This window comes from Tachypleus tridentatus, chromosome 12, assembly GCF_004210375.1.
Source record: "Tachypleus tridentatus isolate NWPU-2018 chromosome 12, ASM421037v1, whole genome shotgun sequence".
Lineage (NCBI taxonomy): Eukaryota > Metazoa > Arthropoda > Merostomata > Xiphosura > Limulidae > Tachypleus > Tachypleus tridentatus.
Genome location: NC_134836.1, coordinates 33,563,288 through 33,581,507, shown reverse-complemented (window position 1 = coordinate 33,581,507; position 18,220 = coordinate 33,563,288). Strand labels below are relative to the sequence as shown.

Genomic DNA, 18,220 nt, shown 5'->3' with positions numbered 1-18,220 from the left:
AAAAATTCTAAAATGGCAACCTTACCCTCTGCTACCTCCTACCCACTTGATTATGTCAGTGGGGCTAGCTCGTAGACGGCTCGTACTAACCCTAAAAGATTTCTCCAGCTTACTTGTCTGTGGATATCCACTTTTGATAATCCGTTAAATATATGCAGATTTTTTTATATATATATATATATAAATTGTGTAGGTATTACTCACGTACAAAAGTATCTTTTGCAACTCAATTCATTACAACAGATGGTGTTGCATATTGATGGATAGGCACGTGGCAGTTTCTACAGTTGAAGTATAAACTTCATACAGGTTAAACATATGAAAACAAAGAGTATTGAAAAACTATGGATTTTGAAATGAATTAAGGACAAAAAGCAGTGAAACAAAAATTAACACCACTGCCACAAATTTTATAAAATATAATCCCATGTAGGCAGGTTTGGGCACTTATTTGTAGGCCAAAATAGGGTTTGCATTTTAGGAACTCGATTGTGGATTTAATTCTTGTAAAAAAAACTATAGTTATCGGAGTTGTGGTTATACTGAAAGTTTATAGATGTTGTGCTCATTACATGGATGTATGAAAACTGAACAAATAAATAGGAGAAAATAAAATATACGCGGAAAACCGGAATCGTTGGTTTTTGGTATAAGAAGTATCCCAAATCAAAATGCTGCAATGAAAAGTACACAAATAAGTGGTACTAAATGGATAGATTTGTTTTGGATACTTCTTTATATAGCAATTCAAATAACCAAAGATTTATTGTATTGCCTGTTTGTCCTTAAAGCATAAAGGAAAATAAGTGTTTGTTGCTACCAACAATCTTTCATCCTTTTTTTACAGGCGAGAGTAAAATTTGTGTTGCACCATGTGTTACACTTCCTACTCTAGAATACAGTGGAAAAGCTCATTAATTATATTTAAGTCTCTTTCTGAGTGCACAAATACGGACTTTTTATCAAACATTTGATGATTAAAAAATTACTTCAAGACTGATAAAATAAGGTGAAATGTAGGTGCATTTTGAAGATGCAGGTAAATCCATTCCAGTTAAATTTTGTAATTTTCGTTAATCACTCAACAGTGGTTTCCCGTCATTTTTGACAGACTTTTTTATACTATCATTTCCATAATTCCGCTCGTTCTTGAATATTTTCGTTGAAAATACGTTTCTCTGTAGGCTTTAAATGCATGATTGAAACAAATTATAAAATACAAATTCAAAAACTACTCTTAACAGTACCTGCATGTATTTTAGTAAAACTTACAAATAGTCAAAAGTTGTAATGGACATGGAATTGGCTTGTAAGTTTTACTTGTAAAGTAGAGGCATATTTTATTGGTAAATGCTTTTTACTGTATCGTATTGCATTAAGTTTTCTTTTTATAACATGTAAACTGTTTGCTTGCCATAATTTGCTATGGCTATGTCTATTCCCAGGGACAATAAAGGTATACTTTGGTAAAGGTTTTTTGTCAAAACCTCTTTCACCAGTGATCAGCTATTTTCATATTTCGTGACGTTATTAGACTTGGAATAAATAATTATATAAGCAAAACCTAGAGCTTGCGTCACTTTTATGAAGCTGCTGATTAATTGCCTGTCATTGGTCTGTCAGTTCAAAACTATAATTTTGAAAGAGAACTTTAAACAGTGTGCTCAAATGTTTAATAATTCCATTTGGAATGCTCATGAAATCTGCTTTGTTTTGAAGACATTTCGGACTTCTACTGAGGGACGGTTGAGCAACCGGCTTGAAAAAACATAAACGGTTGGTCGGGAACGTCGCAAAGTGAATAAACTATCATAGTGATTTTAAAGTTTATTTCCTTAAAAGCCTAATTTCATATTATACGCGTATCTCTTACCATATGAAAGTATTTTCTAAAGCAGGAGCATCATGAAACTCAGTGCTGCATGCTGTTAAATTCTGCGTTTGACATCATTTTCTAAATGAGATTATATACAACTTGCATTATCGAAGTTCACTCTGAAAGAAAGGAAAAATGAAGACAAGAATTTAATTTCTTTCTGTAATCGCATTTCATCTGGAATTAACACCAGTTACAGTACTGGTATAGCATTGTTAATGGTGTTTGTTTTGTTTCTAATATTGCGTAAAGCTACACAAAGGGGTATTTGTGCCAGCCGTCCCTCATTTCGACTGTGAGACTAGAGGGAAAGCAATTAGTTTTCACTACCCACCGAGAACTCTTGGGCTACACTCTTACCAACGAATATTGGGATTGCCCGTCACAAATAACGCCTCCACAGCTGAAAGGGCGAGCACGTTTGGTGTAACGAATACGAATTCGCAACCCTGAAATTACGAGTCAAGCGCCCTAACCACTTGGCCACGTCGGGCCACTCTCGTATGGAAAAGTGGTAAGAAAATAAGTAAAAAATGCTTTGCAGCTACCTTGAGAAAATTATCCAAATTATTCGTTCGTATATGAATAGTCAGCTAGCCTTGTAAAGGTTCTATTACAGTTAGTACGGGAAAGTTTAATTTTTACAGGAAACTTGAAAAAACAAATTATCCTACAGCTAACCAGGATTCGAACTCGCGATCCTCAGATTACGTGTTATGCATCATAACCATCTGATTATGCCAGAGTTATTGTTAATGGAGAAAGTCGCGCGTAAACAGAAGTTCACTAAAATACGCAGCCTGCTGTTTTATCACTGTAGAACTGGCTTGTGGGGTGTAAGGAATTAGCTATACTGTCAAAGCAGAATATGGTGCAGTACAAGGAAATTTTGACTTCAGACATTGCTGTAAGCTGTCAAAGTGAATGATGTATATTACGACGTAAAATAAAACTTTTAAATTTTTTTTATTAAATCCTCAGCTCTCAGTAGCCCTCGTCATTTGTTTATTCTTAATGGTCTAGGAGGAGTCTGCTTGGGTGTCAGATCTTGTTCAGAAGGGTCTGATTTGATTGTGTGGAAGATATTACCTCACCTCTAAAATGTTTGTGTTTCTTGAACACAAATCTTGATTGAAGTTTCTTAGCTGCGGCATAACGGTTCTTTGTTTGTTTTTTCAAGTACAACATTTTATCTTGTAGCTTTGTCTAGCGAAACCACAGCCAAGGGAACAGGCTTTGAGAAATCAGCTACCTCTCTTAAGGTAGCCAAATGCCTCGTCATCTAATTAGTGACGCGCATGAATGGATTAACGAGATTCCCACTGTCCCTATCTACTATCTAGCGAAACCACAGCCAAGGGAACGGGCTTGGAGAAATTAGGACTAGAAACGTGGACCCTGCGGTCCACCAATAACCAATTACATTGGTTATGTAATTTTATAAAGTACAACATTTTATCTTGTAGCTTTGTCATCTCTTGACTGATTTGAGATCTAATTAGAATTTTGAACTCGGGAGGTCAAACGTTTTTATTGTTGTATGTGACCGCGCCCAATGTATCGTTAATTTACTCTAATCCTGCCTAAAACAATTTCAGTTTGAGGGTAGGTTGTTGTAAAGACGTTGATGAATAATAAAATCGAATCGGGTACACGTGCACCCCACGCTAGCGCACAAAAATATAGCTAATAAAAAAAGAAGTCATGATTTAATATACTCTAATATTTCCACAAAGAATTTCAAGTTCCCACAACTATTGAGGATCTCCTCTTGTTTTCTGTGAATAGTACAACTCTCAGAAAAACTTCATAATTTATGTCGCGTAAGAGTAGTTTCAATCAGCTGTGTAACACACAATTCTGTTTTAATCCTATAACATCTGCAGAGCTTTTACATTCTGGAAACTTGATTAGATCTTGTAAACATGTACATTGATTAATTGTTGTAAAATGTAGACTGCCAGATAACCAAATCAAACATTAAATACGTTGCAATATAACTTTCAACATAGCTATTTTCTTGGAAATGTAAATTTTGCCTATATTTTATCATGAAATATTAACTTTAATTCAATACAAATTGTTTAAGATAATTTGTAGTACTTATTTACTGTAATCGTTCAGTATAAAACGTTTGTGAAAGGCTATTGTACTCGTATTTATACTGTGATCATTCAGTATAAAATGCTTACAAAAGGCTGTTGTACTTGCAGTAAGAGAGTCCACGCAATGACGAAGTATGTATATATATATGTATTACGTAAGGTTGGTCACACGCTGTAATTAAGGAACCTGTACATGTTGGTTAAATTCAAGTGAAACATGGTCCAATACATGTACATCATGTTACCAATAATGTATGACTCTTATAACTGTGATACACAATTCACAGCAACATGTACTGATATATAAAAAATCCAGTACTTCTTGGCCACCAGATGTTTTTGCTCGTAGAACTCATGTGAAATCTTTAGCTAGCTTGGCCATGTGATGAGGGAAATCCTCGATGTCAGAACACTGCTTAGTTTAATCCAAACGCCACGTTGTTCAGTCAGTGTATAAACATAACTGATTCAATAAATTTAAGCTTCCTGAAAACAATGACTTGGAGGACTATAGGAAATCAAGACCGGGTTAAAAAGAAAGTTAAAAGGGCAAACACTGTAAAGGAAAGAAGGTTGGCTGCGAATTAAACAATAAGGAATTCTTTAGGTATGTGATGGATAAGCAATATGATAGGGTGGATTTGAGCCTCATACAAAAAAAAGTGATATTTGGAAGATGGCATTGGTTATTAAATTATATTTTCTCTTCAATTTTTATGAAGTAAGGTGCAGGTACAAAGTTGTGAAACCTAAAAAATTCACAAGCCTCCTGCACCAGACAGATTGTATTCTAGAATTTTAAAGGAACTTAACGACTTTATTTGTGAACTACTAGCTAATATTTTCATAGCTTGTTTTGTAGTGGAAAAGTATTAGAAGACTGAAAATTGGCTGATGTTTGTCCAGTATTTAGAGGAAGTAATAAACATTTTCCAGGCAATTATAAGTTACTTAGTCTTGTATCAATAATTGGAAAAGTTTTGGAGAATATGATTAAAGATGCATTGCATGTTCACTTAAAGTTGTTTATTAGTATTAAGGAACCACTGTATTTTCACTAAGGGAAAGTCTTGTTTAACAAATCTTCTGACACTGAGGATGTCATTGCAAGAGTTGGTGAAAGAAATGCTGTGAATTTGGTTTACCTTGATTTTCAGAGAGCATTTGACAAGGTGCCTCACAAAAAACTTGTTACAAAAATTAATCTGTGGGTGTGGGAGAAATATTATTAAATGTTATAGAAAATTGGCTGGAGAGTAGAAACTAGAGTAGTAATAAATGTAATTAGATCTGACTGGATCGCGGTTACCAGTGGTGTGCCTCAAGACTCTGCACTGGATCCTTTGCCATTTGTGATTTATATTAATGATATTGACTCTTGAATGACTCACAAAATTATTGATGTCTACAGATGGCATTAAAATTTTGGGGTTGGTTAATTGTATAAAAGGTGCAGGAGACTTACAAGGAGATTTAAGTCATTTGATGTATTGGGCCAGTATGTGATAGATGATGTTTAGCTGTCCAAAATGTAAAGTGATGCATGTGGGTTTTCACAGTTCAAATTGTTGTTACAATTTACATGGGAATAAGTTCAATACTGTGGTTGAAGAAAAAAGATCTTGGTGTTGTGATATAAAAATTGCTTAGGGCATCTAAACAAAGTATTGCAGTTATAAATGGGGCTACTGTAATTTTGAGTAGCATCTATAAACATATTGAATACAAGATAAGGGGTATTATTGTTTCACTGTATAGATCTCTTGTAAGGCCTCATTTAGAGTATTGTATATAGTTTGAGCTCTATTCCTTAAGAAGGACATTTAATTGTTGGAGAAAGTCCTGAGAAGAGCCACTGGGATGATACCTGATATGGTGGGATGGTCATTAGAAAAGAGACTAAAATTTCTAAACTTGTTTTCTGTGGGAAGGAGAAGGATCAGGTGGGATTTAATTGAGGTGTTTAATGGTATTTGTAATATAGATCCATCAAACGTTTTGTGTTTAGCAATGAAAACAATGGAACAAGGAGTCATAAGCTTAAATTTTGGCAGTGTAGGAGTTGTCTGCAGTTTAGACAGTATTATTTTCAAAACAGTCTTTGGGATTTGGAATGAGCTGCTTTCAATGGCAGTGGAGGCATAAAATTTAACTGAATTCAAGAAAAGATTGAATTAATACATGAATATAAAAAGGGTGGTTTTAATTTGGAGCCAGAAGGGACATCCTTGATAGATAATAAACTCCTTTTTGGCCCTTTAGAATTTTGAATTTATGACTAGTTTAATAACATCTAATTGCTGTTAGCAGAAATGAACATTTCATAAATTTATTAGCAGGGGTATCCATACCCTGGATGGAAGTTATGTAAATTTGTGATTAATGAAAGGTTAGCTTGGGACGTGAAAAGTTATTTTTTGTATGTATAATTTAAAAACAACATATTGTCCATAAAAACAGCAAAACACAAAACTTGAAACTGTAAATTTGAATGTATCTCCTCATGGACTTAACCACTTTGCTCCTATTGGTGGATCTTCAAATTTGGCATAAAGTTTTTAAAAAAAAAACGCCTGCAAAATGGAAATTTTGTATTTGTCCATGGATCCAATGAACCTCCATATTAGTTTTGTTGAAAAACCATCCACACCCTGTGAAGTATTTACATAGACATATAACAGACAGTACTGTCATATTTATACTGATCTGCATGTGAAATATTTGACTGTATCTGCACCCTGAGAATGGAAAACAATAAAGCTGGCAATGGAAATGGAGGCAAATTGGTAAAATTGTGACTCCTATTGCAAATCTACATGCACACAGGGTAAAAATTTCACAAAGCTAGGACTTGCACATCATGTATTAAAAAAAAGTTTTTACAGTATTGTTCAACTAATAGTTTCATTGTAGTATGATTTGTAAGGTTTGTTACTAATATCTGTTTATGTATTTGTTTTGTAGATTAATTTTTTGTGATGCTAGAATCATTATAATGCTGTTTCCTAGTTAAATGGAATTAGTGTGATAACAATATTTTAGCTTGGTCATATGCAAAGTTTTTTAGTTATCTTAAACTTAGAATTACATGACTGTATAGTAAAAGTAACTAAATTTATCATGATGTAAATGTTAAGATTTTTATTTTCTACATCAGCTCTACAAGTGTTAGACTGAAATAGGTATGCAGTGGTAGAAATAAACCTAAAGTAATTACATGAAAGTATTATTTTTCTCTTGATTTTTGTTTTGATTCATATAGGCTAATATCTTTTAGGTAATACCATGTATAAATTATTAACATAGTTTTTATTGTATTTTCAGCTGCAGTATGATGTTTATAATTCCATTTATCTTTATCTTGCTCAAAAGACAGACGTATTTTCTAAACATTTAACCCAACTGCTCTTAATTATTCACATAACATGAAAATTAAATAGGGTAATATTCTAGGTATACCTTGATTTAAAAAAAAATTTCAGGTTTTGTTACTTAAGAGTAATAAATGGAAAACTGCTGGTGTAAAAATGCATATATATTGTCATCAATAAGATTTTGTACATTTAATTTCAAGTTTCATGCCATAATAATAATGACATTGGACTTCATTTTAAGATTAGAACTTTTATCCATTTATGGGCTTATCCGTTTGGTAAGTCTTACAGTATGCTGACCACACTATTCTCTTTTTGATTTTTATTTTACAGAGAAAAGTCGAGTACCTTTAAGGAAACGGGTGACCCAAATATTCAAGATCAAAAGGTTTGAAATTCTTTTATTGTTCATTTGTAGAAGTTGGAACAACATATGAAAAACAAAATTGCAGATATGCAGCTTTTTTTGCTATTTTAATTTTTTAAAATTGATTTTGTACCTCAGTGATGCAGAAGTTGACGAGAAGAATGTTTCAGACCTCAACAATTCAGGAAGCTCTTCTGATTCAAGCTTATCTAAAGGTAAATATTGTGATAATCACAAACTCTTTAAATATATTGGTTTTGTTTGAGACTTTTACTGTGAGATGTTTTCTTAACAATGTGGCTTTTAAAATTATACTATTAGAAATGACAATACATGCCAAAAAAAAACAACAAAATAGTTCTAATATTGCATTGTGGGCAGCAGTACAAACTTGATTCTTTGGAGGTGACAAAAGTTTATGATGATTGTTTGAAGAGTTATGGTACTTATTTTTAAGCATTTAATTTAACCATAATTTTTAGAATTCATTGAATATAAAAGTGGTGTCAGGTATAGAATGTTATGTAACTGGTGTAGTAATATGTTCGTATAAACTGAATATGGACATAAAGAAATGAGTTAATACTGCATTTTGGTTATTTTCACTAAGTACTGGTTATGTTTATATTAAATATTAATAAATTTACCAAACCTCTTGATGTCATATTGTAAGATTGACTGTAATTTTAGTTATATTATCTCAGTGTTTTACAGCCAGAGATTACCTTGTAGTAATGTAGGATCTTTGCTTATTATAGAACTTGAATTCTTGAGCATTGTGATTTTAGCATTGTTTTTCAATATCTTAGGTTTGGTCAAATGTTAATTGGTATGAAAATTGCAATTTACAAAAGAACTAAAGGAATAGTTTAAATACAAATCCATATTTTAAAGTGTGTGATTTTGTATAAAAAACAGTGCATTTAAATTAGAGTCATTCCTATTAAGTATAATATAATGGAAACAAAATATATGAATTGAGCTTTTTTTTCCCAAAAAAATGTTAAATTATATTATTAGCACATTGATGACAAAATTGTAAAAGTTTATAATTGAATTCTATTATACGAATAATCATAAGGCATTTGTAATGCTGTCTGAGTATCATAGTTAGTATCATGTGTTAATTGTGCTATTTTGATGTTACTCGAATTACACTAAAACTGGAGGTATTCTTTCTTGGAAGTCTTGATAGTCCAAGCAACTCTCTAGAAATGGTACACAAAACTCCAGGAGGAACACCTGCTGACTTGGTTCCAGGATTCGTTCCTTCCACTGGACCATTGCCTTCTTCAGGGTCTTCTTTGTCTTCTCATGTTCACCAGTTTGATGATTCAGACTTGGAAGCAGAAAACGATCCTCCCAGATGGCAAGAAAATGTGAATATTAATGTTCTACATGTAATGAAGCCCGAAGAAAAGAAATGTCAAGATGTGATAAATGGTGAGATGGATAATTTAATCACTTATGTTATGTTACAGTATCAGTATGATAAATTAATACTACAAACTGCTTACTGTATTTAAATTTTACATGATGAATAAATGTAAATTTAACATCAAACATGTTACCACTTGAGTTGGTAACAGACATTTAATACTTGAACACTTTGGAATAAACATGTACTTCATCTTTGGCAAGATATGTTAAACAAGATAAAACATGCAAACACTTTTTAAAATTCAGAAAGTTCCAACATTTCAAAAAAAAAAGTGAAATAAGTAATAAATGTTAGGATGGGTATAGGTTGCAATATAAATATTACAGTAATACAGTTTCTCTATCAGAAGGGGGGTCGAATCCCTGTAACATTAAACATGCTCGCCCTTTCAGCCATGGGGACATTATAATGTGATGGTCAGTCCCTCTGTTTGTTGGTAAAAGAGTAACCCAAGAGTTGGCAGTTGGTAGTGATGACTAGCTGCCTTCTTTCTAGTCTTACACTGCTAAATTGGGGTTGGTTAGCACAGATAGTCCTTGTGTAGCTTTGTGCAAAAGCCAAATCAAACCAAACTCTATCAGATTTATACAAGTTATTTAGAACAAATGTAACTGGTGTTGTGTTACTATTTAGAGTTGGAAATTAATTTACAATAAGTTTTTCTATAATTAAAAGTTTTATTATTGGATGATGAAGGTGAAATGATTTTGAAATTTTTAATCAGAATGATGTGGTTGCTACTTTCACTGCATGTGCAGTTGTGGTGTCTGGAAGATGTTAAAGTTGTTTTACAATTTGATACCCCTGTATTTCCATAGGTTTGTAGTTGTAATTGTCATGCTGTTTTGCTAGTGTGAGTGGTATCGTGTATATTTAAACACAGCATAGAAACATAGAGAAGTAGGTAGAGAAGATACTAAGTTAACATACTTGAAGGGTGTTTTGCTGATAATATATATGTATATATATAATATTCCTAAAGATATAATTATTATATTTATTAATTTTATTAATTTTTGATACTCAGATTTTAAATAGTTGAAATGGAAGGTAATTTTTATCTTTTAAGTATAAAAACTTTCTTAACACAGTTTTTTCATTTCTGTAAGGTCTAGAACCTCCACAATCAGTGGCTCTCAAACTTTTTATGCTCATGGCACACTAGAAAAATAATGTTAAATTTGCAACATGCTTATCTGATCCTGCACTTGAAAAGAGGACATGTGAGTGTCACCATGCATACAGGCATTCCCCATATACTCTACTGATTCCTTGTGTTAGGATAAGGCTACTTTTGCCTAAATAATTTTGGTTATTTTAAAATGTCATGAAAAGCATACTTGATGCCATACATTTACAGTTTAGCAGCATACCTAGAATAGTTTTGCAAAACGCTGTCCTAAATTAATATCAAAAGTTTTTAAGTAACTGTTTATTTTCATTTTCTTTATCATATTACTTACTGTAACTATTATGATTTATGTACAGTACAATTAAATATTTGAAACAAAGAAACAGAAGTATGTACACATTTTTTAACTCTTTAATAAATAATCCTTCAGTTTCTTTTGGTTTTATTTGCAATTTCAGGTATTTACATTTTCACTTAGTTTATTTTTTCTGTCATTAGTTTTACCTTTTTCTTAATGCACACCAACAGGCATTACCGTACTTTTTGCAGAAATACGTTTCAGCAAACTGTTTTTATGCTTAATGTAGTAAGTTAACCATCACAAACTGAGGTGAAGTTTCTATGTTGTATTCAAAATTATCAAACCTATCAAATATGAAATTTAAAACAAAAATAGCTAAAACCTAGTAAACTAAAATATTAAAATAAAACTTAAATACAATTTAACTGTATTTTACAAATATGTATGCCTACAAAAGACAGTAAGTGCTAGTAAGGACAAAATCTGCAAACATTGCTTCAGGTGTTTGAAATGCACTGAAATGAATACTGTGCACCAATTTTAAAAAAACTATTGGGAAATTGTAGTTTAAATTAACTCTTTCTATTAGTTATAAACGTTTCAATAAAATAAGTACATGTTGCTTGAAGTAATATGTCCAAGTAAGAAGACGATAGGCATAGCTACTGTCAAGTGATGAGCAAATTATTATTTTTTTTTCTGATCTTTTGTTAATCTGGTAGAATTTGAACTAAGGACAGATAACTAGTGTTTACTGTACTAGTATATAAGTATGAATATATTCAAGTAATAGAGACAAAAGGTCAAAACCTGTGCTTGCTCATGATCACATGGCAATAGAACCAAAGTTTAAGTATTTTTATTTGAAGATTTTTTGAAGAAATTGAAACTTGTATAATGTAAAACTTTGAGGTATGATGATAATAAAGTTAGTTTGAAACTAACTCTGTACAATCTTGTGAATTGTGCAGAAAGGAGTTTTAGGAGTTGTGATTGAAGTGAAAGTAAAGAGATTTAGATTTTGTTTTGACATCGAAAATACATAATTAACCATGACAGCACTTGTACTTTTATTAGATTGGGTGACTTGGTATTCTGAGGCAGTATATTCTTCATGAGTGATAGTACAATCAGTTGGAAAACATAGCCAAAGAAGGATTTTTGAACCTGGTTGAATAGTAATAAGACAATTTGGGGATGGTATAACTAAGATTTTATAACTTTTATTTGTTTTAACATTGTGAGTGTGTTGTAGAAAGGATGTAGCTCTGGTGTTAAAACTGTTAAGTAGGTGGTTGTAGTCAATCCATGATGTTATTTCTTAGCTCATTCTTTACTGATTCACATTGAATTATAGAGTGTTTCTTCTGTCTGAATGTTGAAATACTAAATCGCTGTTGTCATCTGAAGTGTTAAATGTTGTTTCCATTGTCTTCATACTTTTATCATTAAACTTTGGTTTCTGTATAGATAATATGTTGTGTGTGTATAAATCAGAACATTTCAACTGACAAGGAATGATTTAAATAATAACAGCTTCGATAAAATTAGTTAAAAACTAACTTCATGTAACTGTTAGTCCTAGTCAGTCCAACTAGTTTGCGAAATATGGAATAATTAATAATTGGACTAATTTACTGTAAAGTATTGAACTGTATGGATGGATAATTTAGTTCTATTTTGCACTCATGGTCATTTAACTTTGGATTCATGGGTTTAGATTAAGAGTTCATATAATGTGTTTTGTAAATTATACAGAAGAATACTATAGTTTTATTATTTTATCTGTCTTAAAATACAAGGGTTGGTGAAATTTGTGATTACACTTTTTTGTGGGGGTACTTAGCATTTTAATTGGTCCTCTGGGATGACTTGTAGTATCTGCAGTTAAATGTAGATGACAGATGTTAGATCATCTAAGGACTTTATGGATTTAAACACACAGTTCTCTCCCAGTTTTATTGTTGTTGTTAAATTTCTTGCCTTAGCATTTCACCAGCAGTTTGAAAGTTAGATGTAAAAAGTTTTGAGTGCTGATTCTGCAGTTACTTTTTTACACATTTGTGACTTTTGGATACTCTATTTTTTTCTTTAGAATTTGTAAACATATTTTAGAATTATTTTTTTGTGTTGTATGGTTTGTGTTCATTTAACCATCGAGCAGAGGTACCTACACTAGATGCAGAATATGTTTTTTTGCCTTCATGAGAGGGTGATACCTCAATAGCTTGGGGAAGGAAGGGGGTAAATTGAAGTTTTAAAATTTACAAAATAGAAAATGAATGAAATAAAAGACTTAAATAAATGCCTGAAATTAGACTCTGCTACAGTTTAAATTTTTCTTTCAAGAACTGCTGGTTTTCAGGGACTTGGATGCTTTTGAGAAGGCATCTGATGTGATAACACTAGTGTTTATAAGTTACCAGTGAGCACTTCTTAATTTCCAAGGACCCCCTGAAAGTTTCAGAGATAATATCAGAAAATTAGAAATATGTCTTTACAAATGGACATAGAGACATAATCTGCTTTATGGCTTAGATTACATTAGATTAATTTCATCACTAATTAGTGATGTTGATATATTTATAATTTGTATTTACTTGTGTTACACACACAACTATATTTGCCAAGTGACATCTGGTGGGTGTAGTTATAAATGTTTGTTCTTTTTTTAAAAGTCTGATTTTACAGCATGTAACCCATTTGTTTTTAACAATTTTTATAATATTTCTGTGTATCTTAAGGACTAGAATAAAAAGTGGTTTGTTGTGAAGCAGATAGATGTAGAAGTGTATGTGAAAACCTTAGAAGAATATAGTTAACATTTATTATAGTATTTGATTGATGTGGTTTTGCTGTAATTTGACAACAATAGAGGTATTTTGATAAAATTCTTGGATTTAATAGATTTTTGAAACCTGTTTGATCACTTTTGTTTAATATTTATAATTTCAGATTTTGTTTATGTATCTTTCTATTAGTATTTCATAGTTTCTGTTTTCTTAGTTTTATGTGTGTACAAAGTGCATACAGTTTATTAATATTAATATTTTGTTCTTTAATAGAATAAGAAAATCATAGCTCTTAAAGTGGTTGAAAATATGAAATTCTTGTTTGCATGACATGATGGTGGAGTTAAGTTTTTAGAAATTTGAAAGTTTAAGTAAATTATTACTTCTTCAGAGCTCTTCCATACGGAACACACCCATGTCCGGGAACCTGAAAGTGTTAGATAGGCTGTTTTTCAAACCAATGCAGCAGGAACAGCTTCTACCATCAGACCAATTATATCTTCTTTTTCCTAACTTGGAGGAGATGCTGGAGATCCACAGTAGGTTCAACAATAAAATGAAAGCCCACAGGCGGGAACAGCCAGTGGTTGGTGATGTTGGAGACATCATGCTGGAAATGGTGAGTTTTACTGATGTAATCAAGTTGCTCTGATATCTTTTATTTATTTATTTATTTGAGTTAATGTCTGTTTCTTGCACAGAATCATATTTATTGAATTGGTTTCCAGATGATGTCAAGTTAATGTGATGTTGAACCTTCAGGTGATTGAGATTTTGTGTAGTTGTAGGAGGCACAAAACTTCAACTTTCCTGATGCTTACAGAATTTCAGAATACAAGTTTCTGTCAGATAACATTTATACAGTATTTGGCATTTAGAATTCACATATCCACTGCCAGTGTTTGGGCATTTTGTTTAATTTCAGTAGTAAATAAAATCCACAAATTGTCATGGATCTTTAATATACAACTTTGGGTTAGATCACTTTAGATATTTCATTGTTTATTAAGATATAGCAAAATACTTGTATTGAGAGGAAAGATAAAACTTGTAAAGGGTCTGATCTTGTCCTCACATTTGTATTGATGATAGGTCTATTCCACTTAAATTTCTGTTATTTAATTTGCCCTATTTTAAATCTGGATTTTTTAGACCTAATTTTTGTGTTTCTCTTAAATATGGAATATACATTTTGAAATTATTTTTTTTCTAACTGGGGTATTTTAAAGTTTTATATAACAAAGCTCAACAAATGTATTTACTGATTTTTTTATCATGATTGTGCCTAGCGAATCTAATGCTTGCAAAGACTAATAAAACACTAAAACTGTTTTACTAGTTTGTTTTAACTTCTGTTTAGCTTATAGGTTTTAGACATATACAGTTCATTCTTAAAATAATTTCAGTGGAAGTAAGAATATTTACGTGAGTGTTATTTTTATTCAGAAATGTGTTATTTTTCTCTATAGCTTGATGGATCTTCAGGTAAAGAAATCAAGAGTGCAGCAGCTAAGTTTTGTCGTAACCAGTCGATTGCTCTGGAAGCACTTAAGAATAAGCAGAAGAAGGAACAAAAGCTGGCACAGTTCTTATCTGTAAGACTGGTGTTTTTATGTATTCATATTGTTCTCAACAAAAAAATTTGTATAGTTTTATTTGTTTATCCTTAAACCTCATTTTACTTGAACATAATCCAAACCTCTCAAAATTTTGTGTTATCTTACTGTATTAAATATTATAATTGGCTGGTTCAAGGTTAAGAAACATCACAATATATCTTCCAAATTGTTAAGTTAAATTAAAACTTTTGTAAATTGTAGTTTTGTGCAATTTGATGTAGAAAATGTAATTAGAATTCATATATGCACTCGTGTGGATTTGGAGACTTGAAAAAATTTGTGATTGTACGCTATAGTAATCTGTAAATTATGTGCCATGACATATTTTAATACATGTACAATAAAAGTCTGCAGTATTAATACAAGTAAGATTCTTGTTTGTAAATCATATTGGAACAGCAACACTTTACTCTGTGACCTTGGAAAAGTATCATGTTACTGAGCATGTTTCAGAAAGTCAGATTTATTGTTGAGCACTACAGTTTTATATTATGGTAAATATTTTTATTGTATATTTGATTTACTGTAGGATGCTGAAGCAAATCATCTCTGTAGAAGGTTACAGCTAAAAGACATTATTGCTACAGGCTTTCAGAGACTAACCAAATACCCTCTTCTTTTAGAAAATAGTGCAAAATATACACCACGTAAGTATGAAATATTCCATCAACTGTGCTTTTGTGTGTGTTTGTGTAATATTGTAATTTTTGCATTGGAAGTACCTTAATAGCTTGTCAGTTCATGTACTTTTACATCTGCCTCTTTAAACCCTGTAATATAATCTGTAGTGTAATTAAATTGTTATAATTCTCTGTGACATAAAAATGTATCTGTAAGCATTGATTGTTTATGTACCTTAATGAGCTAATAAATACTGATTTTTGAAGTTTGTACTATAATTAACATGCGCTTGAAAACAAGATTTTTTGATCTAGTGTTTCCGCACTGTTTCGACAACAAACCTTTTTAGAGCACTAAGCCAGTAACAAATAATGATTTTATTAACCCTAACTCACTATTTAGTTTAATAGTTTCAAAAAGTTTTAAACATGATGCCGTGTTGCAAGTTCATTTAAACAAAACTGTGGTAAGTGATTCACTCTTATTGTCCAAACTTGTTGTGTTATATTTGAAAAATGGGTGGTTTTTTTAGTGTGCAGTTGTCAAGTTGTGCTTTAGTTAGAAAATTGCTCAAACAACAAAATTTGTTTTAATGACTGAAACTTGTATCTTTTTTACACTAGTTTTATAAACCATCAGTTGTGACATCCTTAAAGTTTATATAGGTAAATGATTTTGCTTCTGTGTACTAAATCTTCTAAGTGCAAAATTGTCTAAATCCTGTGCCATGTTTAATGATGTATAAATCCTGTTTCATTGCTTTCAAACATCTTTAAATGGAATATGTACAAATTATGGAGTGTATATTTGAATTTTTTAATATTCTGTTTGTTCAAGACATGACAGAAGTACATAAGAAACAAGTGTAATGTGATTTAATATCATTAATATTATAAAGACTGCTATGCAGATGCAAATGGTCATGATGATAAATATCTTGCAATGAGATTTTGTAAATTTTCATTTAGTATTCATATAAGTGCTTGATATATTTTCCATCATAAGAGACAATATGGCAAAACACAATTTAAAAAATATCCTAGTAGTGTGTTAGTCTAAATCTTAAAACTTCAGTTAGAAATACTTGAGAATAAGAAGTGTTTACAACTACTAAATTTCTCTTTTTTTTTAAACACACACACACACACACACACACACACACATGTATGTATGTATCCTCCATGAATTTCTTTTACTGAATATTATTACACAGAGAATTCTGAAGAACATAGGAGGTTACTGCAGGCAGTACACTGTAGCAAACAAATCCTGGCACATGTCAATCAAGCTGTTAAAGAATCAGAGAATGAACACAGACTTGGTGAACTTCAAAAGAAAATGAACAGAAGTGCCATTGAGAAAGTTAAAGCACCTATTGTTCAAGCTTATCATGTAAGCATTTTCATGATCAAAGTATGTAGTTGTATATCTTCAAGGTAGATAAGTCATTATGCTGTTTTTTTCTATGGAAGGAAGGAATACCTCAACATTACAATAGTAGTACTTATTAAACTTGATAATAGTATGTAGACAATGCAGTTGTAATGTACTAAAATGTTTTGTTTTTCTGTGTATGTGTATAAAAAGTACTTCATAAATTAGTTCTAGTTATAAAGACCCAAGTAATCAGTTAATCTGAGTGTATATGCACTTTTGCCTGTTGTATTAAACATTTGGAGTTTTCTGTCCAATAAAATATTCAAGGAATTTGTAAGTAAGTGAGTAAGTAATAAGAAAGTGGGTCTTGTTTAAACCTAGAATACATCTGGGAGAATTTTCAGTATATATAATATATATGTATGTATGTTGTAATAATTTACAAAAATACCAGATATTATCAAAATTTGCATTCAACTTTTAAATAATTTTATAAAATAAATTATGGAGGTTTGATTAATTAAATGCAAACATGATAGACAACTGTCATAGATAATAGTAAGAAATATGTATGCATGAAGTAATAACCAATGTTTATTCTTGGTTATTAACCGTTAAATTGAAAAAACTATTTTGTTTGTGAATTCTGTCTTTTCAGCACCTTGATTTAACAAAGCATAAGCTGATCCACGAGGGTCCATTGACCTGGAGGTTACACAAACAAAAAACTATTGAGATGCATGTGGTATTACTTGAGGACATTCTTGTGTTGCGCCAGAAACAGGATGATAAGTTGCTGTTGAAGTTCCACAACAACAATCTGATGTCAGGCTGAGAAGACACCAAAGTCACCCATAGCCCAATACTTCGTGTACAAAACCTGTTTACAAGAAACGTGGCCACAGGCAAGTTATATTTGCTGAGTGTGTTTCTTTTTATAAAATATGCAGATCATTTAGAGACAAAAATTACAAATGTAGTTAACTTGTGCTCTTAGATTTGTATGAAGGGAAATAAATATTAAGAAATAAAATATATTTTAAAAGGTAACTTTATTTTAAGCATCTGAAACATATTAACTTCTGTAATGACTTGTTAGATACTAATTTTGGTACTAACTTTAAACATACCATGATTTTTGGAAGTATTTGTTTTTTGAAGTAGTTTTGATAAGAAAATTATTCTGTACTTTTTGATTTTGTTGTCATTTACAGT

At 31.3% G+C, this 18,220-nt stretch overlaps 1 protein-coding gene across 1 annotated transcript; it reads left to right on the top strand.

Annotated features, from left to right (window-relative positions):
* The first annotated feature begins 9,031 nt into the window (after positions 1-9,031).
* On the top strand, positions 9,032-17,963 carry LOC143235550 (rho guanine nucleotide exchange factor 11-like). The gene is made up of 6 exons (XM_076473797.1): positions 9,032-9,165; positions 13,780-14,007; positions 14,858-14,983; positions 15,537-15,654; positions 16,842-17,020; positions 17,664-17,963. The coding sequence occupies exons 1-6, from the start codon at positions 9,163-9,165 to the stop codon at positions 17,838-17,840; spliced, it is 831 nt and encodes a 276-aa protein (XP_076329912.1). The 5' UTR covers positions 9,032-9,162; the 3' UTR covers positions 17,841-17,963.
* The last annotated feature ends 257 nt before the right edge of the window (positions 17,964-18,220 follow it).

Excerpts from the sequence above, each read along its gene's own strand:
- LOC143235550 (XM_076473797.1), top strand. Across the intron at positions 14,008-14,857 it reads GAGACATCATGCTGGAAATG|CTTGATGGATCTTCAGGTAA; the intron begins GTGAGTTTTACT and ends TTTTCTCTATAG. Across the intron at positions 15,655-16,841 it reads TAGTGCAAAATATACACCAC|AGAATTCTGAAGAACATAGG; the intron begins GTAAGTATGAAA and ends ATTATTACACAG.